The 22,513-nt window shown below is 50.9% G+C and overlaps 1 protein-coding gene across 1 annotated transcript; it reads right to left on the bottom strand.

The window, feature by feature from the left end:
- Window positions 1-10,888: 10,888 nt before the first annotated feature.
- On the bottom strand, window positions 10,889-12,939 carry CEBPB (CCAAT enhancer binding protein beta). The gene has a single exon (XM_059036082.2). The coding sequence runs from the start codon at window positions 12,533-12,535 to the stop codon at window positions 11,498-11,500; it is 1,038 nt and encodes a 345-aa protein (XP_058892065.1). The 5' UTR covers window positions 12,536-12,939; the 3' UTR covers window positions 10,889-11,497.
- Between the last annotated feature and the right edge of the window lie 9,574 nt (window positions 12,940-22,513).

A 22,513-nucleotide genomic window follows, 5' to 3' on the forward strand; every position in this document is an offset into this window, starting at 1 on the left:
GATGCTATGTTAATGGGACCCTTTTGTTTATCAAGGGCTTATTTTCCACCAAGCTCCATGCTACACAACAGTCAGGAATGTGAGAGACCCATTGCACAGACGAGGAAACTGAGGCTTAGAAGGGGAGGTCATTTATTCCAGGTCAAACATCTAAGTGACAAACACCTAGTGACCCACACCCATCTGACTCGTGAGCCCCACAGGGAGACAGAAGGAACAAAGGGCGATGAGCAAAAACTGACATTGGCAGGGGGATCATGAACAGTCAACCTCATCCCTCGATCACAGTCTCCCCCAAACTCCATCTCAGTATCCAGACAACCTACAGAGACACATTCCATGACATCATTACAGTGTTTGTGGCTGTGAGGACTTGGAGGCCACATAAGTGTCCATCATAAGGGGAAAAGTACATTAAAATGTGGCAGATACATCAGAGGAATGTTATGCATCAGAGTAAAAGGCAATGAAGAGCAGCATGGAGACATCTCTAAAACACAGTCTTCCAGGAATAGATTTGATGTAGTTGTCCCTTATAGTATTGCCTGAGCTAGAAAAAGGTCGGAAACAACTTAAATGTCCATCAAAAGGGGACTGGTTCAATGATTATGGTACATCCGTGCAATGGAATATTGTATGATCATTAAAAAGACTGAGGCAGGGCTTCCCTGGTGGCGCAGTGGTTGACAGTCCTCCTGCCGATGCAGGCGACGCGGGTTCGTGCCCCGGTCTGGGAAGATCCCACATGCAGCGGAGCGGCCGGGCCCGTGAGTCATGGCCGCTGAGCCTGCGCATCTGGAGCCTGTGCTCCGCAACGGGAGAGCCCACAGCAGTGAGAAGCCCGCGTACTGCAAAAAAAAAAGACTGAGGCAGCTCTACATTAGCACTGATATGAACAACCTCCACGATACACTGTTCAATGAAGAAAGCAAAGTACAGACCACGATGGAAAGCGCCACAACGTGATGTGTGTAAATATCGTGTGCATGTGCTGCACCTCACACAGATCATCTGAAACAAGAAAAACTGCTGGGAACTGCAGTGACCTCTGGGAAGGGAACTGAGAGTGCGAGGGCTGAAGAGAGAGGGAGACCAACTTTTCACTGCAAACCCTTCCATACTTTTTGGAATTTTGAACAATGAGCATATATTATATATTTGAATTAAATAAATGTAAAAGAAAAATGAATAGAGGCCATGGGGGAGTTCAACTGAAATCATCCACAAGAGAGGTGACATAGTGTGGGGATCACAGGAGGGTAAGGAGGGTGTCCAACTGGGGAGGGGGGCCAAAGGTGTGTGTGCAGAGACAGAAAATTGGTTACACGCAGGGGACTGTCAAATAAGTAAATATATTGAGGATAATGGGAGCCAATTTTCTCACTGTTGAAAAGAGAATTCCTAATATGGAAAGAGAGAAAATTAGAATAAATGTTGTGGTGATGGACTGGAACTAGAGTTATCAGCTGTAAACTCATAGTCTTCTAAATAGATGATAGATGATAATGATGAAGATAGATAGATAGATAGATGCAGAAATAATATGGATGTAAATATACGTCCATATACATACACACACACACACACACACACACACACACACATGCACAGCCCTAAGAGAGCCTGGGAGTAGGGAAACCTCAGCAGCAATGAGCATACTTCCTGCCAAGATGTTGGCTTCTAAATACTGTTCTCTACTAAAAGGAGCTCAGGCTCCTAGGAGAAATGGCTAATTCCAGGGCTGGAGCAGGGAAAGCACTAGATGAACCTCCTGCCAGAAGGTAAGAGAAGTGCTCAAAGAACGATGGTGACATGTCAAAAGGGCAAAGAAGCTCAAAAAAATAAATTGATCATTGAAAGTTTGATGAGGAACGGGATATTTACATGGTTTCAAAGTACCTCCTCTCAAACAGTTATTAATTGCAAAGGAGAAAAAAGTAACTTTATAGATGTGAATTCCCCCAGATATCTCTTCAATCAAGTGATCAAAGTGAACATCGCCATCCTCACCACAAGGAAAAAAAATTTTGTAACCATGTGAGGTGATGGATGTTCACTAAACTTATCGTGGTAATCATTTCATTATATATACATGTATCAAATCATTCTGTTGTACATCTTAAACTTATATAATGTTATACATCAATTATTTCTCAGTAAAACTGGGGAAGGGGGAGTAAACACCATCAACAAGAGGACAAAGAGAAGAACACAGCATCACTTCTGTGATTTATATGCCTGACCTGAAGACGCATGACCTGAATCTAACCACAAGGAAACAATAGGCAAATCAGGTGAGGGACATGCTACAAAATAGCTGGCCTGTCATCCTCAGAAGTGTCAAGGTCATGAAGATCAAGGAAAGACTGAGGAGCTGTTCTAGATTAAAGGAGACTAAAGAGACATGGCAACTAACTACAGCATGTGATTCTGAACTGGATCCTTTCACTGGACATTATTAGGGCAACTGGTGAAACTTGAATGGGTCTGAGTACATGGCAGTAATGTAGAATGTTAATTTCCTGATTTTGATGGTTATATTGTGGTTATATAGAAAATATCCTGTTTTATATACCAAAGTATCAGGGAGTGATCAGGCAACAGGTCAGGTCAACAATTGATTCTCAAATAATTCAGGAAAAAAATGTTCTTTGCACCATATTTGTAACTTTTCTATAAATTTGAGATCTTTTTCAAAATAAAAGGTGCTAAAGACTGAATGTTTATGTCCTCCAAGATTCATGTGTGGAAATAACTCAATGTGAGGGTATTTGGAGGCAGGGTCTTTGGGAAGTGATTAGGTCCCATTAGGAATGGGATTAGTTCCCTTATAAAGAGACCCCAGAGAGCTCCCTTGCCCTTTCTGCCATGTGAGGACACAGCATCGATGAATCAGGAAGCAGGACCTCACCAGACACCAAATCTGATGGCAATTTGATCTTGAACTTCTCAGCATCCAGAGCTGTGACAGATAAATTTCTGTTGTTTATAAGTCACTCAGTCTATGGTATTCTGTTATGGCAACCAAACTGACCAAGAAAGAAAGTTTTTTTCAAACAGAAAAGAAGTAAGAAATGGAACAAGATCTAGGACTGAATATGATTAACAGGAATTAAACACATACTCATAGCATTTCCTATGACTCAGTAAGGCACTCCTAGGTATATGACCCACTGAAATATGTACATATGTTCACCAAAGACATGTATTCTAGAATGTTCATTGCAGCCCCAATTTTAAGACCTAAAAGCTGGAAACAACCTAAATGTCCCTCAGCAATAAAATGGGTAAATGGATTGTGGTATGTCCATACAGTGGAATTCTGTTCAGTAACAAAAAGGAACAACGCTGATACACACAGAAACTTGGATCAATGCTGCAGTTACAACATTGAATAAAAGAAGTCAGACACAAAAGAATGCATATTGTGTGATTCCATTTGTATGAAGTGCAGAAATACGCAAAATTAATGTTTGCGGTTAGAAATCAGGATAATGATTATGCTTAGGTGGTGGGGGTGACTAGAAGGGGCTTCTGGGGTTCTGAAATGGTCTGTTTTGGGATCTGGATGCTGGTTACACGCATGGGTCCACACGGGGAAAATCCATTGAGCTGTATACCTATGTTGTGTGCACTTTCCCGTACGTGAATATTTCACGAGGAAGAAAAGACATAAAACGATGAGATGCATAAATAAGGATAGACACTGAACCACATTGGGGTGAGGGCTATGAGAAGTGGGTGGAATGGATGTGGGGAGCCAGGATGAATGCAGAAAATAAAACAAAATGCAATGCAGACCTTGAAAGGACCGACAGCAATCTCGTCCTAAGAACTGGGAAGTGTTATTAGTTACTGTTCTACACCTGAGTTTCAAGACGCAAGGAAGAAACGGGTCCCCATCATCTGTATGTCCCTCACCAACCCACAAGAGATTCAGCAAGGTGAGCCTGATGACCAGCCCCATTCGGCATGAGAGGCCTGAGGCCTGGCTTGGGTAAAGCAGCCCAGGCAGCCCCAACTCCTACCCCAGTTCTCTCTCCTCCACAGCCTACTGACCCCCACCCACCAGTTTCTCTGAGGAGCCAACTTCCTCCCTGCCCACCTCCAACCTCCAGGGCTCCAAGGGCTGGAGCCTGTGAGGCAGGAACCTGGTGACAGCTGTAAAAATAAAAACTCACCTGCCCACAGGTGTGTGGGAGTCTGTAGGAGTCTCTGGCCTAGACTCACCTCGCAGAGATCCCAGCTGGGCAGGCCCCAGGCAGGCTGGGCAAGCGTCTCCCAGCACCTGTAGGCCAAGGGCTCAGTGGAGCAGAGGAGTTATTTGGGGTGGTGCAGGGTATCTGGTCCCAGCGCAGCTGCCAACACGCTCTGTGAGCTGCAGCAGGGGCTGACCCTCTCTGTTTTCATACTGAGGGCCTCCTTGGTGGATCACATATGGAAAGTGGGGAGCAGGATTTGAGCTCACTGGGGTTAGCAGAAGAGATTCTGTCCATTCCAAGGGACTAATTTAAGCTCGCCCTAATGGCCACTGAGATTCAGTCTCAGAGGAGACACCTGAGGACAGGCAGAAAACTTTCATGACAGATATCTTCATGCACTACTTCTGTAATTAAAATGAATTGAAAGAAATCCTTCCACCACACCTGATGGGAATTATTCTTCCTAAGCAAAGAGCAAGCCCCTCGTTTTGAGCTCATGTGCAATAGTATCAGTAGAACATTCTCAGACAAGGAAGCACTGGGGCATCACTAAGAAACGCAGGTCACAAAATAGCTCACATAGGTTGATTCTGTTTTGGCAAATATATCAGTGAGAAATAGATTCAGCTGCCAGTAACAGGAAGCCAAAATGTCAGAGACCTCAATAAGCACAGATTTATTTTCCTATCATGTAAACAGGTCCAGAGCAAGGAAGACAAGGACTGGTATTGCTGTTCCATCACCATCAAGAACCCAAATGCCTTTTATCTTTTGGTTTCACCACTCGCAGCACTCTCTCCATGTTTCAATGTCTGCCTCAGGTTCAAAATGGTCCTTGAAACTCCAGCCATCACATTCCAGGCAGGAAGCAGAAAGAGTGGGGATTGGGCAGATTGCAGAGGAAGGAGGCAAAAGGGAATGTATCTCACAGCTGAGTCAGCCCATTTTAAGGAACGTTCCTGGAAACCTCACCTACAACCTCTATTTATATCTTTTTGGTCACCCCTAGCTGCAAGGGAAGCTGGGAAATGTAGTCTTTGTAGGGCACTTGCCCCCAACAATAGAGAGATTCCATTGTTAAGGAGGAAAGGGGGATGGTGTGTGAGTATCAAACAGACGTTAGCTACCCTAAAGAAAAAATACACATAGAACAAAAATTCTGGAAGGAAATAACTGCTGCATACAGAGGTCTCTCTCTCTCTCTCTCTACAATCACCCTGCATGAATTAACCTGTCAAAACTCTACCAAACACTATAAAGAATTTTATTCTCTTCTTTTTACAGATGGGGAAACTGAGACACAGTGAGATAGTCACTTGCCCCAAACCACACAGCCAGGAAATGGTAACTTCAGAACTAGAATACAGGCAGCCAAATTCTAGCATCTGGGCTCTCAACCCACCAAGATGCTAATGATGTTATTAATAACGATGATGGCTAATTCTTACTGTGTGCTGGCACTGCTTGAAACATGTTGCATGAATTAACTCGTTTAATCCTCACAACTTTATGAGGCAGGTACGATCATTATTCCATTTTAGAAACAAGGACATTAAGGCACAGAGAGGTAAACTGACTTGCCCAAGGCCACACAGCAAGTGTTAACAGGGTTTATTTCTGCGTAGTAGAATTATGGGTGCTTTTTATTCCCTTCTTTTATTGACACTCTGTATTCTCTAACCCTCCCACCATGATCGTACACTACTTAGGAAATCAAATAAAAAGAAAACACCCCTCCTGGAGTCCAGCCTCCTGCCTTCCCCCTAGCCACCTACTACCCCACCCAGAGGCCTCAGGGAGGCCTGGCCCCGCCTCCCTCCCAGCCTCCCCTCTCCCCTCCTCAGTGCCCTCTCCCCTGCAGTCCCTGCTTCCCAAAGAACTCTCCCTCTCTTGGCTCCCAGCCTTTGCTCCTCCCTTACCCGACTCCTGGCATGCCCTTCCCCTCATTCCTGCCTGGTGAACAGCTCCCTATGGCTCCAGGCCCTGGGTCAGAGGATCCTCACCCACAAGGTCTCCTGGGCCCAGGCAGGCAGGCTCCTTCCGCTCTTCACCCACTGCACTTTGCCTAATCCAGAGGACGAGGGACATGTTGCATCCCATCGACAAACTTGTCAAGGGCTTTCTGGGTGCCAAGCCCTGGCAGGGACACCTGCTCATTCACCATCATAACCACCTCTCTGAGCCTCACCCTGGCCTCCATGGCCCTGCAAGAAAGACCCTGCACCCCTCTGTCCTCCTCTCCCTACTCGACCCCTGGCTGCCTCTACTCTAGCCATACTGGCTCCTCACTCTTTCCCTGACACACTTAGCTTGGTCCTGTCTCAGGGCCTTTGCACCTGCTGCTCCTTCTGCCTGGAATGCTCTCTAAACACTCTCCCCAGTCACCCTCTACCACTTTCTCCAAGGCTTTAACACAGTCTGAAATTAGCCTGCTAATCCATCACCCATGTCCCCCAGCAGAATGTCAGCCCGAGGGATACAGGGACTGTCTTGGGCTCACTTGACGCTAGCTGAATATGTGAATGGAAGCTGGTACTGCTCTTTGTTCATGAGTGAGGAAGCCCAGGCCCAAATTTGTCAAGAATCTTGCTCGAGGTCACCCAGCAAATAAGGGGCAAAACTCAGAGGTTTTTTTTTCCCCCTCCCTCTTACTCAGAGACGGGCCAAAGAGTGCAAAATTGAGGTTTGCCCACCTGTTCCCCCACATGCAGTAACTAGCCGACAGGAAAGTGGCTTCGCCTGGGTCTCAGACAGACATGGATTCAAATCCCAACTTTTCTGCTTTCTGGGCAAGTGATGTCCCTTCTCAGAGCCTCAGGTCTCCACTCTTTGAAACGGGACCCCTGCTTCTTGTTCTCAGAGGGCACCTGGGAGGGGCTCAAACTCCAACCCCCAATTCCCCAGCCCACCCTGGCCTGCCTCACCCCCTGCACATGGCTACGGCCAATACAAGGTTGAAAACCCCCAAGGAGGGGTGGCCAGCTGGCCAGCCAGCTGGGGCCACTGGGGCTCTATCACTAGTCACCCAGGTGATCAGCCAGGCCGAGAAAGGACTAAGGGGGTGGTGGGCAGGAGAGGAAAACAGAGCAGATGAGACGTTTGGGGCCATAGAGGGGGAGGCAGGAGGAGAAGGCCTCGTGCTAGTTACTCACCAGTCATTGGGCCGGTGCCTTCACCTCTCTGTGCCTCAGTTTCCCCAACTAGGGAAGGGGGATGATAAACAGCGACCAAGTCACTGGATTATCGCAAGAATAAAAGGCACGTAAGGCACACACGATGACACCTGGCGTAGTGTGTGCTCAGGAAACCGAGGCTCTTCCCCCCTCACACCTCACCTGGCTCAGGCCTCTGCTCAGACGACACCCCCTAGGAGAGGCCTTCTTGGACCTCCCCACCCCTCCCTGCCCTACTTTCCTTCCCTCAGAGCCCTTGTCCCCACCTGTCATTACCTTGTTCTGGTTACTAGATACTGTCTGTCTCTCCCCATAAATTGTCACCTCCATCTTGGTCATCACATGTCCCTAGCACCCAGCATAGGGCCTGACATAGAGCAGGTGCTCAATAAATGTTTACTGAATAAGTAAAAAAATAATAACTGGACAAATAAATATCTCAGAAACAAGGACAAAACAGTCCCAGGGAGGTCCACACATGGTTTGGGTGGAGGAGGATACATTCTTTAGGTATTTAGATGGGAAAGCCCCGCTTCTCTTTCCTACCTACAAACTCCACCATTCTTAGCTGTGCAACCTTAGACAGGTCACTTCCCCTCTCTGAGCCTGCTGGCTTGGCAGGAAAATGCCAGCAACAAAAGCCATGGCTTCCAAGAGCACACGGCCCGGCACCCGGCAGTGTCTCCAGCTTTCATTTCTGACACCCACTTCTATCCTTGGTAAGATCGCCAGGCTGTGGGGCAACTACACACGATTATGAGGTGTAAATGTGTTGTCAACTCTCCTGTCCTGAGCAAACATTGGTTGGGCTTCCCAGCTAGCCTCAGTGGTCAACCCCACTAAATGGGTCTGTGGTTAACACGACCAGCCTTCCTGGGCAGTTGGAAGAAACCAGCAAATCCATCTATGCCAAGGTCTTGGCGTGCTATTTTGCACACCATAAACACTGAACTTGCATCCACTATTATTCCTGTTCCTCAAGGCACGTCCCTGGCTTCCTCGCGCTTCATCCCATCCAGCTCTCTTTCTTGTTTCCCAGCTTTTGAACAGACGGGCCCCTCCTCCCTGCAAGCCTTTAGCTCTCCTAGCCTAGTGATCCATAGGGTAGGTGCCCGCCCACTTACGACATTTCCTCAAGTCCTTTGGGCACAGCTCTGGCCACAGTGCTCCCACAGGCCACCAGGACCACCATCAGAGCCCTCAACCTGTTAACTATTTCTCCAAGCCCTCCTCAGGGGTAGTCAGACGGGATTGGGTTCAAACTCCCTTAATGTTGCTTCCAAACCGTGAAACCATAAGCAAGTCACTTAACTCCAGCACTTGGGGTGCCTAAGCCGGGGGTGGGGCAAGGAGCCCTCCAGGAAGGGCCCAGGATTTGGGGTGGGGGCTGGGATGGCCAGCCAGGCTCTCAGCCCTAAGCTTTCCGCAGAGACTTGGGAGTCGGACTTAGCTTCCTAACTGGCTCCACCCTTGCTCCACCTGAGCACTAACCCCACTACTGTGGACCTCAGTTTACTTTTGTAAAACCAGTGTAGCACCTTCCCTGGGTGCTTATGCAGATTATAGGGAGGGTGTGAGCGTGTAAAGAGCTGCACTCAACACTCGTTCTCAGACAGCACTCGGGAAAGGGGAGCCTGGGGGTCACTCTTTAACCAGGTTGCTCCCCTCTCACCACCTCTGTGTCCTATGGTGACAAAAATGGGTGACCAGCAGGCACCATGACCAAAGGAGTGGGGATTAGAGAGGTTCGTTCCTAAATGGCAACTCCCCTCCCCACCAAAAGACTGAGCTACCTCCTTCCCTAGGTCCAGCCCCCAGCCTCTGCCCTTCAGCAGGTAAATCCTAGAGGCAGTTGAGCCGATGTGCTCATGCTGATACTGGACTGACTTGCAGGTTCCAGGTTCCCATCAGTCATCAGGCCGCCCAGGATAAGACCCGTCCGGGGCCACACTGGAGGCCCAGGACCAAAGTGAGGTTATTTGTGCCCAGCGCTCTGTACAGCCCTCAGGCCATGAACAGGAGATACTAGGGTTGGGGAGATGGTGTTTGCCTTGATCCTCAGCTCCATAATGGTGGGGGCTGAGTGTCTCTGTTTCCCATATCCTGGCCTCCCACAGGGAAGGAACATCCAGGCCTCCTAAGGGAAAGGGAGGGCGAAAGCATTTCCCCCTTCTCAAACCACAAAATCAGCAGCTGCTCCCAAGATCCCAGGCTGCCCCAGGCCCTCAGCAAACTAAGCTATGAAGCCCCCCATTCCACCCTCCCTCCACCCCTGAATTCCTAAAACAGGGGGCCCCCAAACCAGTTTCTCACCCTTTGGGATTTGACAGCCAAAAAGCTGTTCCACGGCTCTAAAAGCAGGCCTTGTTATGGCAGCAACCTCTCCAAAGGTTGCTGTGAGGTTTAAATGAGATGGGGCAGGTCCAGGGTTTACTGGACGCTGGCCCCTGGCAAGCGCTGGCCATGCTCGCGCTGCGCTTTAGACTCAAGTGCCAAATGCCAGGAGCCTCCCAGAGAAAAATAATAACAAGAGCAAATGCTTATATAACACCTCCTGCGTGCCAAGCACCGTGGGACACTGTACGTGTATCCACCAACCCCTCCGTCTACATCCTCAACTCTCAGGAATGCTGTCCAGGGCTGGAATAGGGGTGGAGGTGCGGTGCGAAGGGGCGGGTGGGAGGGTATCAGGGGGTAGGGAAGAAGCCTTGCCTGGGGCCATTTCTGTCCCAGGGAATCAGGGACTGCAGCCCTGGGTTCACACCTGGGCTCAGCCACCTTGAGCAGGTGAGGTTGGGCCTCAGTGTCCACAACTGGGCAAAGAGGACAAATGGCACATCTCCCACTCCTAGGAAAAGGAGTGGAAGGACAGGAACCCTTCCCCCCACTTCCCCTACCTGGCCCGGATTCTCCCCTCCCGCTGGCCAGGGACACAAACCCAAGCTTGCCACCCAGGCCACTCTCTTAAAAATACACATACTATTTTCTAAACACCTGGTCCCACTTCACTTTCCAAAAGAATCTGCCCCAACTTGGGCTCAGCAGGACCAAGACCTGTATCCCCTCCTCTTTCAGAGTCACAGTTCTGCTGGCTGGGTCCCCAAGCACTGTGCAGACGTCAGAGCCCTCCAGGCCCGTCTAAACCCAAGCCTAGCACTCAGGACCAGCCAAAGGTCCTGAAGGCCCTCCCCAAGCAAGGTTCCGAGTCACTCTCCTCCCCAGCACCCAGCCGCACTGAGTCACCCTGAAAGCCTGGCCCAGCACTCCTCTGCCCCTCCCCCGCCCCGGCCTGGTACCCCCCATCTCCAAGCACAGGCACTGGGGGAGTAGCAGAGGAGAAAAAGCAGCTGCAACACCCCCCACCCAACCACCTAAAGAGCCAAAAATAATAGCAGCTCACACACACAACAACCCCACACACACCAGAAAAGCAAATAAAAAATCATAAATCCAAAATAAAGGGGAAAAAAAAAAATCAAAGCCAACTACTGCCCCCAAAAGGCTCTTTAACCATTCTCAAAAAAAAAAAAAAGTTTATTAAAAGTGTTCGTAATGCTTGAACGGAAAAGATTCCCAAATATACAGATGCCTCTTTTCTCATAGAAATAGATTATTTTTTTTATAATACAAAAAAAAGACCAAAAAAACAACAACAAAAACAACAGCAACAACCCCGTAGGAACATCTTTAAGCGATTACTCAGGGCCCGGCTGACAGTTACACGTGGGTTGCGTCAGTCCCGTGTACACACGCGTTCAGCCATGTTTAAACCGATTGCATCAACTTCGAAACCGGCCCGCCCGCCGGCGCCTGGAGAGGGGTCAGAAGGAGAGGCAGAGTTTATCATTCATCTGTACACATAGACATCTCTTCTTTAAATAACACCACGGGAGGGCGGCCCATCTGCATGTGCGGTTGGTGTGGACAAAAATATAGATATATATAATAAAATATTAAAATTACCGACGAGCTCCCCGCGCTGCCAAGTGCCCCAGTGCCAAAGTTTTGCCGGCGCCACCAGGGGCGGGGGCGGGAGCGCGGACGCTCCCCGGAGTCTCGGTGGCCGCAGCGCGCCCGGCAGCGCGGAGGCCGGCCGGCAGGGGGACGCGCGCGGGGGCCGCGCTAGCAGTGGCCGGAGGAGGTGAGCAGGGGTTCAGGCAGCTGCTTGAACAAGTTCCGCAGGGTGCTGAGCTCGCGCGACAGCTGCTCCACCTTCTTCTGGAGCCGCTCGTTCTCGGCCGTGAGCTCCAGCACCTTGTGCTGCGTCTCCAGGTTGCGCATCTTGGCCTTGTCGCGGCTCTTGCGCACCGCGATGTTGTTGCGCTCACGCCGGATCTTGTACTCGTCGCTGTGCTTGTCCACGGTCTTCTTGGCCTTGCTCTTGACCTGCGAGGGCGCCGGCGCCGCCCCCACATAGCAGGCGGCCGGGGGCGCCTTGGCGTCTGCTGGGCTCGGCGTGCCGGGCGGGCTGGACGACGAGGACGTGGAGAGGCTCCCGCTGCTGCCGCTCGGCACCGCCTGGTAGCCGAGGTAGGCGCGCAGCGCGTACGGGAAACCAGCCGCCATGCCTGCGGCGCCGCCGCCCGGCGCTCCGGCCTCCTCCTTCCGCTTGCAGTCCGCGGGCTCGAAGCCCGGCTCCGCCTTGAGCTCGGCGGGCTGCGGTGGCGGCGGCGGCGGGGGCGGCGGGTGTAAGGGCGCGAAGCAGCCCGGGTGCAGCGCGCCCTTGGCGGCCCCCAGACGCCCCAGGCTCACGTAGCCGTATTCGGCCGCCTTCTTGCAGTTCTTGCCCCCGTAGTCGTCAGAGAAGAGGTCGGAGAGGAAGTCGTGGTGCTGCCCGGAGGAGGCGGGAGCGGGGGCGGGCGCGGGCGGAGCTGCCTCGAAGGTGTCCGTGGCCGGCGCCGGGGCCTGCGGCGCGCCCAGCGGCTCCAGGTATGGACTGAAGTCGATGGCGCGCTCGTGGTCACCGATGCTACCCAGCTCGCCGGCGGGGGGGCGCGGCCCGGGTCTGGCCGCGGGGGGCGCCGCGGGGGCCGCCTTGCCGCCGTACGCAGCAGCCAAGCAGTCCGCCTCGTAGTAGAAGTTGGCCACTTCCATGGATTTAAAGGCAGGCGGCGGCGGCAGGGGGAGACATGCTGGGTCCCAGGCCACCAGGCGTTGCATGAACGCGGGTGCCCGGGGAGGGGGCCTGGGGCTGCCCGCTCCGGCCGGCCCGCAGGTGGCGCGGCCTCCCAGCTCCGAACTGTCGCTGCTGTGTCCCTGATGCTGTTGCCGCTCCCTCCGGCGTGGCCGCTATTAGTGCGGGGGCTGGCGGCTGGCGGCTGGACCCTCGGGTGGGTCCCCTTCCCGGTCCCGTGCGCGGCTCTGACTCGCTAAAGTTTCTCCTGAGCCCGGTTATTTATAAGGCGGGCCATGGCAACGGCTGCGTCACGCCTGGAGGCCGCCCCAGCCCCTCCCCAGGCACGCAGAGGACACGCTGTGGCCGCCCGAGACCCCCGGGAGGGAGGCGGTGGGGCGTAGTGGCCAGACTGGAGACCCGGAGCGCGCCCTCGGGGGTCCCTCGGCCCGGTGGGGGGCGGCATCGCCCCCTGCCCACTCCCACCCGGCGGCCCCGGGATTGGGAGCGAGAGAAGGCGCTAACCCGCCCCCGGACCGCCCCCTCTGGGCTGGAGGCTATACTAGAAGGGAGGGGAGAATCCGGGGAGGGGGCAACGTGATCTTCTTCTCCCACCCCAAACACGGCCGCGGCCCGCCCCCTGCTGGAGGAGGCGCTGGCTTCAGGATCGGCTGCAACCAGTCCCGACTCCCCACCGAAGGGACGCGCTCCAGGCGGGATGCTGGAGACCCCAGCTTTGGCTCCCGGAGAGGTGACCCATCTCCACGGCCCTTCCCTGGGTCCAGCCTCGCCACTAAACTTGCCCCCATCCCCAGATCTTGGAAGGAGGGAATTTCACACCTGTGGCGACTTCCTGTCTTAAATACGAAGACCTGGGTTTGGGGGCCTGCAGGACAGGGCCGAGCTCCACTTGGGCCTGTGCCAGGGTCGACCGCGCCCCTCCCCTAGCCCCGCCCACCGCGCCTGGCCGCCCCTCAGACCACACCCGGGTCTTCTCCAGCCCCACCACACCCCGACATGGGCCCCGGAAGGGTGGAAGGGGACTGGGATTCTTGGCTCCAACACAGTGTGACCTTGGGCAAGTCACTTCACTTCTCCAAGCTTCAGTCCGTGAAGGTGTCGTTACTGTTATTATTATTAGCTGTATTACTGTCTCCACCACAGACTCCCAAACATAAGGCTTACGGCTCTGGGACGCACATCATAAAGAAGGGCCTTTCCCCAGGGTACAAAGAGGCCCAGAGGCCCACAGCATACCCAAGATCACATGGCCTCATGTCCCCCACTGTTCTCGGAAGGAAAGCCCTTGTCCAGGCACCCTCAGACCTATTTGCACCCGAGGCCAAAACACCTGTTTCTGAGGCTGGTGGGGTGGGGGACCAGCCAGGCTCAGGACGGGCCATGCAGGAGAGAAAAGGGAATTCCCCTATTTTCACCAGGTCCTTACTGGGCGGTGAGGGTGGGCCTGGACCCAGAGTTTGCTTTTTCACCCTGCCAGAAGCATGCCCCTGGTTCACAGATGGGGAAACAAGATGGCCCACCTGGATCTGAATTTAGGCCTGAGGCCCTCTCTGCAGAGTGGGCTCCAGAGGCCCCTTACCCTCTCCTGAGCCATTCCGAGGCCATCTGGGCAGCTCCTTGGGCCTACCCACTCCCGGCCCAAGCCGCCCGGGCAGGAGCTCCCAGCCTGCCTGGTTGCTGACCCCCAGCCCACTGACCCCAGCCCTGGCCCTGGCGGGCAGGTGGACATTGCTCAACCTTCAGCGTTATCTGCTGAGCTGGGGTGACCTCCGCCCTGGAGAGCTGGAGAAATGACATCTCTTGAGTGCCCTTGGGGGGTGGGGGGCAGGGAGGAACAGGATGAAACACTGGCCCAGCCTGCTGGCTTTCTAGGCCTTCCCAGCAGCCTCTGGGCTAGGGAGGGATCCAAGGCCCCAGGGCCACCCAGCAAGGCCTCCCAAGCTGCAAAATGGGACACTCAGGGCTGAGCTTGAGGGCCACTGCCTCCAAGAGGCCCTCCCTGCCCCACCTGCTGGTGAACTTCCTTCCCAGCCCTTATCTCCAGCCACCGTTATCCTAGTTGTCTTGTCTGCCTCAGTCCCACTCCAGACTAACCCCTCCGTGAGCGCCAGCCCTCAAATATGGGAACTCCTGGATCAGGCATGCTCAAAATTTACCAGGGAACGAATGCATGTGCTGTTACGTCTGGACCAAGACCGCTGTTTCCCCAGCTCTGCCCAAGGCAGCTCCTCAGGGCTCAGCCCAAAGGTTACCTCCTCTGAGAAGGCCTCCCTGACCTCCCCATCGAAAGTCCTAGGCCCTTGAGCACTCCTTTCGCATCCCCCTGCTTCATCTCCTTCACCATTCTCAATTACAATCAACATCATCTCACCTACGCATCTTGATTTCTGTCCCCACTGCCCTCTCCCATTGTCAGCTCCACCAGGGCCAGGATTTTTGTTTGTTTTATTCACTGCGGTTCCGCCAGTGCCTAGAACAGTGCCTGGTACACAGGAGGTGCTCAATAAATGGAGGAGGCTGAGAAGAAGGTGAGGTTCCCCCCACCATTAGCTGGGCTGTGTGACCTCAGACAAGATGGCTCCCCTCTCTGAGCTTCAGCACCCACCCCCACCTCTCAGGGTTCTGGGGAGATGCAGTGAGACCTGGGGAGTCTGCAGCTAATTTGTGTGTGTCCTCACACAATCTTGCACCCTCTCTGAGCCATATTTTAAGCTCTTTACATATATTAACTCATTTAATCCTCCCGATAATTGGTAGGAAGCAGGTACTATTATTATCTCCACTTTACAAATGAGGAAACTGAGGCTCAGCAGAGCTAAGTGTGTCCCAGGTCACATTCAAGAGGTGGGAAGGATTAAAGTCTTTCCAGCCCGACCTCCCGCTTTGGGTTTGTAACAAATCATAACAGGTCTGGCCATGGGAGCCCCATTCTCCAAATGGAAAAGCTGAGGCTCAGATAAGGGCAGTTGGGGTCACACAGCGAGTCAAGGGGCAACCCAGACCCTGGGGACCAGCCCCCAAGGACCCGACTCAGTCCCATTGGGGTCTTGCCCTTCTGACCTCACCTAACAAATACTGAGCCTTTTGCTTCCCACCCTGCCCTGGCCTGACAGTGAAATCAGTGGCAGTTCCCACCCCAGTGCCACCCTAGGTGTCCTGCAGGGAGGCTGCGTGCACAGGTGACGTAAGCCCTTGTTTTCACAAGGCTCGTTGCTCAACAGGCCCTGCCTGCTGCCCCACCATTAATGCCCAGCCTTTCCCCGAGGAGGGCGGTGATGTGAGCTGAACCACTATGGCCCAGAGGCCTGGAACACGCCCCAGCGGGCCTGCAGGCAGCAAGGGCCCAGAAACCAGGATCCACCGGACACCACCCACAGTGACTTCTCCCAGTCACCATCTGGCATAGGTGTTTGTAGGAACCTGGGGCGGGGAAGGGTCTCACAATGGCAGCCAGCAGCCCTATCCAACCCAGAGACGTGTTCAGCTTGACCCCACGGTGTTTTGCTCCAGATTTTGTGTTTGTTTTGTTCTTTAATGAATGTATTGCCAACATTGAAAAAGCAAGACACTTCACATCAAAATTCAAACTTCCAGCTTCTCTTGTAAAACCGGAAGCCGTGGGCCGGGACCACATGGCTAGGAGTGGTGGGCAGGAGCCTGGCGGGGACTGTGGAGGAACAGGCACTTCCTACCCAGATACATGCCCTCCTCTGCCCCCAAACTGCTTTCAGAATTCCTTCTCCCAGTCTCTGCAGCTTTTCTTTAGCCCCATTTCCAGGAGGAAACCAAGGCACCTTGCCCAAAGGGAGTGCCATTGTTGCTTCCTTGACAGAGAGAAGTGAAAGGGCTTAGAAATCAGCCAGCAGGTCGAAAAATAAGGCTGAAGGGGGAACCATCACAGATGGTCCATGGAGATTGTCTCTAGTGGATTTGGAGCTGGGGGTTGCAGGGAAGGACTTTTGTCTCTGCTTTGTACCCTCCTGGCTGTGGCAGCCTCTAGACCTCAATCCCCAGGCGGGTAATTATATCCCCTCTCTCTTGGGCGTCTGGGCCTACTGTTCCCCTCACACTGACCCACCTCGACACACGAGAGTGAATGACCTCCCCTTAGCCCCACAGAGGGCCTGACCTCGCAAGTCATGATAACCTCACAAATCAGGCAGGTGGGCAACAGGCCCAAACTTAAAAGCCAGATTTCCCCTGATTTCCCGTGTCCGAGATTTTTCCCACCATGCCTCCTTCTCTTTGAGACTTCACTTTCCCCGCCTGCCGAATGGTACCTAGATTCGATCCCCGAGGGCTGCCAGGTCCAGTGTCCTGGGATCCTGAGTTTTGGAATCCTGGGATACCCTTGGCGCTGCCTAGTGAAACTTGCCTGAGCATATGCTGCCACCACGTGGCAAGCTCTGGGAATGCAGGAGTGATTTAAATGAATTTTTTTGATGGAGGACCTACTGGGTACTTTGCTCATGGGATATAGAGGTCAGCACTATGGATGTAATAGATGCTCACAGGATAAGAGCAAGCCATCACTGAAAGAAATAAAAATGTCCAACAAACAACGAAAGGTACTCACTTTCATTTAGTCATTCATCAAATATTTTTGTGGCACCTGAGCAACCTGCTTAAAAATATTTAAAAGATACATTCTCTTTGACTCACAATTCCATTTCTGGAAAATTTGCCTAAATAAACATTCATAAATGTGTGTAAAAATACATTTTTGGCACTTACTGTGGCTCGTGCCCTAGACACATATTCATGAACAAGACAGAAGTGATTCCTATTCTCATGAAGTTGATATTCCTCTTGGGGAAGACAAACAATAACCAAGATAAATGAGTCAACTCTACAAAGTGTTATATTCTAGTAAGCACCACGGAGAAAAATACAACAGAGGAGGAGCCTGGGGAGGGTTGGGGGATTTTATTTTAACTTTAGACTGGTGCAGGGAGGCCTCATTGAAGTGACAGGCGAGCAAAACCATGAATGCAGTGAGGGAGAGGGCCATGCAGATAGCAGCAGCGAGAAGAGCAAGTGCAGAAGCCCTGAGGGAGAAGCATGCCTGGCCCATGTAGTCACTGTGGGTGGAGTACAGGGGAAGTAGCGGGAAATTATCTCACAGAAATAGTGGAGGCCATATCACACAAGGGTTTGTGGGCCACTGTAAAGACTTGGGCTTTTACTCTGGGTCAGTAGGAGCCATGGAGAGTTCTGAGCAGAGGAGGGACAGTATCTGACTTCGGTTCTAATGGAATCCCTCTGGCTGCCTATGACGGATGGACTGTCCTGGAGGCAAGGGCAGAAGCAGCGAGCCCAGTGAGGAGGTAACTGGAGTCATGAAAGCAGATGACAGGGGACTCCACTAAGCCATGGAGGTGGCGAGAAATAGTCTGAATCTATTTTAAAAGTAGAACCTGGGATTTTCCTGGTGGTCCAGTGGTTAAGACTACACGCTCCCAATGCAGGGGGCCAGGGTTTGATTCCTGATCAGGGAACTAGATCCCGCATGCCACAACTAAGGATTCTGCAGGTCACAACTAAGATCCCGCGTACCACAACTAAGACCTGGCGCAGCCAACGGCCAAATAAATAAATAAATATTTAAAAATTTTAAAAGTAGAACCTTCAGGATTTGCTGATAGATCCAGTTACAGAACAACCACACGATGGACCACTCTATAGCCGTTTCAAGGGACAAGGTATACGACACAAAAAGTACTAGCAACCAACAGAAAAAAAGGAGATATATTTGATACATTCAAAATTAAAAACTTCTGGGCAGTAAAGGACAAAATCAACAGAGTGGAAAGACAGCCTAGAAGATAGGGGAAAATATTTGCAAGTCACATATCTGATAAGAGGTTAATATCCAGAAAATATAAAGAACTCCTACAACTCAACAACAGAAAGGGCTTCCCTGGTGGCGCAGTGGTTAAGAATCTGCCTGCCAATGTTGGGGACATGGGTTCGATCCCTGGTCCGGGAAGATCCCACATGCCGCAGAGCGGCTGGGCCCGTGAGCCATGGCCGCTGAGCCTGCGCCTCTGGAGCCTGTGCCCCTCAACGGGAGAGGCCACAACAGTGAGAAGCCCGCATACCACAAAAAAAAAAAAAAAATGGGCAAAGGCTTAGTTTAGAAATAGACATTTCTCCAAAGAAGATACATGAATGGCCAATAAGCACACGAAAAGATGTCCACAATCACTAATTATTACGGAAATGCACAAAACCACAATGATAGACTACCTCATACCCACAAGGATGGCTACCATCAAAAAAAAAGAAAAACAAAAACAAAATAACAAGTGTTGGTGATGACATGGAGAAACTGGAACCCTTTTGCATTGTTGGTGGGAATGTCAAATGGTACAACCACTGTGAGAAACAGTAAGGTGGTTCCTCAAAAAATTAAAAATAGAATTACCATACAATCCAGGAATTCCACTTCTAGGCATATACCCAAAAGAACTGAAAGCAGGGTTTTGAAAATACACTTGTACAACTATGTTCATAGCAGCAATTATTCACAATAGCTAAAAGGTGGAAACAACACATGTCCACTGATGTATGAATGGATAAACAAAATGTGGTCTATACATACAAGGGAATGTTATTCAGCCTTTAAAAGGAAAGAAGTTCTGACACAAGCTACAACATGAATGAACCTTGAGGACATTATGCTGAGTGAAATAAACCAGACACAAAAGGACAAATATTGTCTGATGCTACTTATATGAGGTACCTAGAGCAGTTAAGCTCACAGAGATGGAAAGTAGAATGGTGGTTTCCAGGGGCTGGGGAGAGGGGAAAGGGGAGTTGTTTAATGGGTACAGAGTTTCAATTTGGGAAGATGAAAAGTCCTAGAGATGGATGGTGGTGATGGTTGCACAACGGTGTGAATATATAATAGTTAATGTCAGTCAACTGTAGTTAAGATGGTAAATTTTCTTGAACTCTTTTAAACTGCCGATTGATTTTAACTATTTACTTAGTAACATTTTTAGGTTACAGAAGAGTTGTAAAGACAGTACAGCATTCCCATAAAGTCTTTGTGCAGCCTCCTCTAATAATAGCATCTTACATAAACATGATACATTTATCAAAACTATTGGATTATAAGATGGTAAATTTTACAGAGCTACTATATGATCCAGCAGTCTCACTCCTGGACTTGTATCTGGAAGAGACAAAAACTCAATTCAAAAAGATACATGCACCCCAATGTTCACAGCAGCACTATTTACAATAGCCAAGATATGGAAGCAACCTAAATATCTATCGATAGATGAATGGTAAAGAAGATGTGGCATATATATATATATATATATATATATATGAATATTAGTCAGAAAAGAAAAGAATGAAATAATGCCATTTGCAGCAACATGGATGGACCTAGAGAATATTATACTTAGTGAAGTTAAGTCAGACAGAGAAAGACAAATACTATATGATATCACTTATATGTGGAATCTAAAACATAATATAAATAAATCTATATACAAAACAGAAACAGACTCACAGACATAGAAAACAAACTTATGGTTACCAAACGGGAAAGAGAGGGGGAGAGGGATAAATCAGGAGTATGGGACTGACAGATACAAACTACTATACATAAAATAGATAAGCAACAGGACCTACTGTATAGCCCAGGGAACTATATTCAACATCTTGTAATAACCTATAATGGAAAATAACCTGAAAAAATATATATATGTATATATAAAACTGAATCACTTTCTTCACTGTATACCTGAAACTAACACAATATAGTAAATCAGCTATACTTCAGGGACTTCCCTGGTAGTGCAGTGGTTAAGAATCCGCCTGCCAATGCAGGGGACACAGGTTCGATCCCTGCTCTAGGAAGATCCCACGTGTCGCAACTAAGCAACTAAGCCGGTGCACCACAACTACTGAGCCTGCGCTCTAGAGCCCACGCGCCACAACTACTGAAGCCCACGCACCCTAGAGCCCACAAGCCAAAACTACTGAGCCCACGCGCCACAGCTACTGAAGCCTGTGCACCTAGAGCCCATGCTCTGCAACAAGCCACCACAATGAGAAGAGTAGCCCCTGCTCGCCACGACTAGAGAAAGCCCGCATGCAGCAACGAAGACCAACACAGCCCCCCAAAATAAATAATTAATTAATTTTTAAAAAGGATAACATCATCTTAAAAAAATATATATATATATATATACTTCAATTTTTTTCATTGGTAAATTTTATGCTATGTGAATTTTACCACAATTTTTTTTAAAGGACAAGGTAGATCTTCATATGTCAGCATGGAGAGAAGCCAGTGGCATTGTGAGGTCAAAGAAAGGCATGGCAGAGCAGTATCCTGATAGAATCATGCTTGTCTTGAAAACCTTCACCATTAGCTAAAAAAAGTTTTAATTGTGAATTCACACAGCGCTGATGAAGGTTCGGGAAAACCAGCACACTTACACACTTCTAGCGGCTTTGCAAAGTGGTTCAACGCCTCGTTGTCCTTTGACCATAGCTATCAAAATTGTTAACAGCATTAGGCCAGAAATGCTGGGCACTTACACTACAAAGCCACTCACACCCGTACAAGGACAATGACCATTGCAATAGCAGATCTTGTGACATAACCTCAGGGGCTGTTGCTTCCAGGAAATACTCTCCAGCTGCTAAAAAGAATGGGGGTAGGGGCTTCCCTGGTGGTCCAGCAGTTAAGACTCCACACTCCCGATGCAGGGGACCCGGGTTCGATCCATGGTCAGGGAGCTAGATCCCACATGCCCCGACTAAGAGCCCACGTGCCTCAACTAAAGATCCCACATGCTGCAACTAAGACCCAGGGCAGCCAAATAAATAAATAAATAAATAAATAAATATTTTAAAAGAATGGGGGGTTCCCTGGTGGCGCAGTGGTTGAGAGTCCGCCCGCCGAGGCGGGGGACGCGGGTTCGTGCCCCGGTCCGGGAGGTTCCCGCGTGCCGCGGGGCGGCTGGGCCCGTGAGCCGTGGCCGCTGAGCCTGCGCGTCCGGAGCCTGTGCTCCGCGACGGGAGAGGCCACAGCGGTGAGAGGTCCGCGTAGCGCAAAAAATAAAAATAAAAAGAATGGGGGCAGCTCTACGGGAGAGGATCCGGACCAGCACTCTCCCATAGGACTTCTCCCATCCGGACCAGCACTCTCCCATGGAATATTCCACATCTGCGCTGTACCACATGCGAGCTGCCAGCCACATGAGGCCACTGAGCACTTGAGATGTGGCTAGTGTGACTGAGGAACTGAATTTTTTACTTCATTCAATTTCAATTAAATTTGAGTAGCCTCCTGTGACTAGTGATGACTGTATTGAACCACACACATCTGGGACCGTCTCCAAGGTCTATCGTTAAGAGAAAGAGGCCAAGTGCAGGCCAGGATGTGTGGTGTGCAAACCCCACATAAATGAGGGGAGATACGGAAACGTCCTCGTGTGTTCTATGAGGATGCAGTCTCCTACTGCAAGAGCCATAAGAAACTGGCAGCACTGGAAGCGTAGGGTTCAGGGTGCTCGGAGTGTCGTGTAATAACAGGCCCCAAAACTTAGGCACTACCAACAACCCCCATTTTGTTTGCTCTCGGTCCTGCGGGTCAGGAATTGGGACAAGGGCACAAGGGGACAGCTTGTCTCTGCTCCGGGGCTGGCTGCAGGCTGGAACATCCAAGGTGACTTCTTCATTCCCACGTGTGGCACCTCAGCTAGGCTGGCCTGGAATGGCTGATGGTTGCTGGAGCATGTCTGCCAGTGAGTTCTTCGTTCCCCCGTGCCCCCATTACGTAGTTTCTCCCTCCACATGTGGCCTCTGCATGTGTGTTATTGTCGTGTGGCTTTCTCCCTGGCCCCTGCATGTGGTCCGAGCTGTCTCTGCTGGAGTTCTCTCCTGCGGCCCCTCCAGGTGGCCTCTCCTCATGGTCTCCCCGTCGCGGTAGCTGCACTCCTTACATAGCAGCCGGCTTCCCCCATGGCACAGAAGTG

This window comes from Kogia breviceps, chromosome 14 (genome assembly GCF_026419965.1).
Source record: "Kogia breviceps isolate mKogBre1 chromosome 14, mKogBre1 haplotype 1, whole genome shotgun sequence".
NCBI classification, from domain to species: domain Eukaryota; kingdom Metazoa; phylum Chordata; class Mammalia; order Artiodactyla; family Physeteridae; genus Kogia; species Kogia breviceps.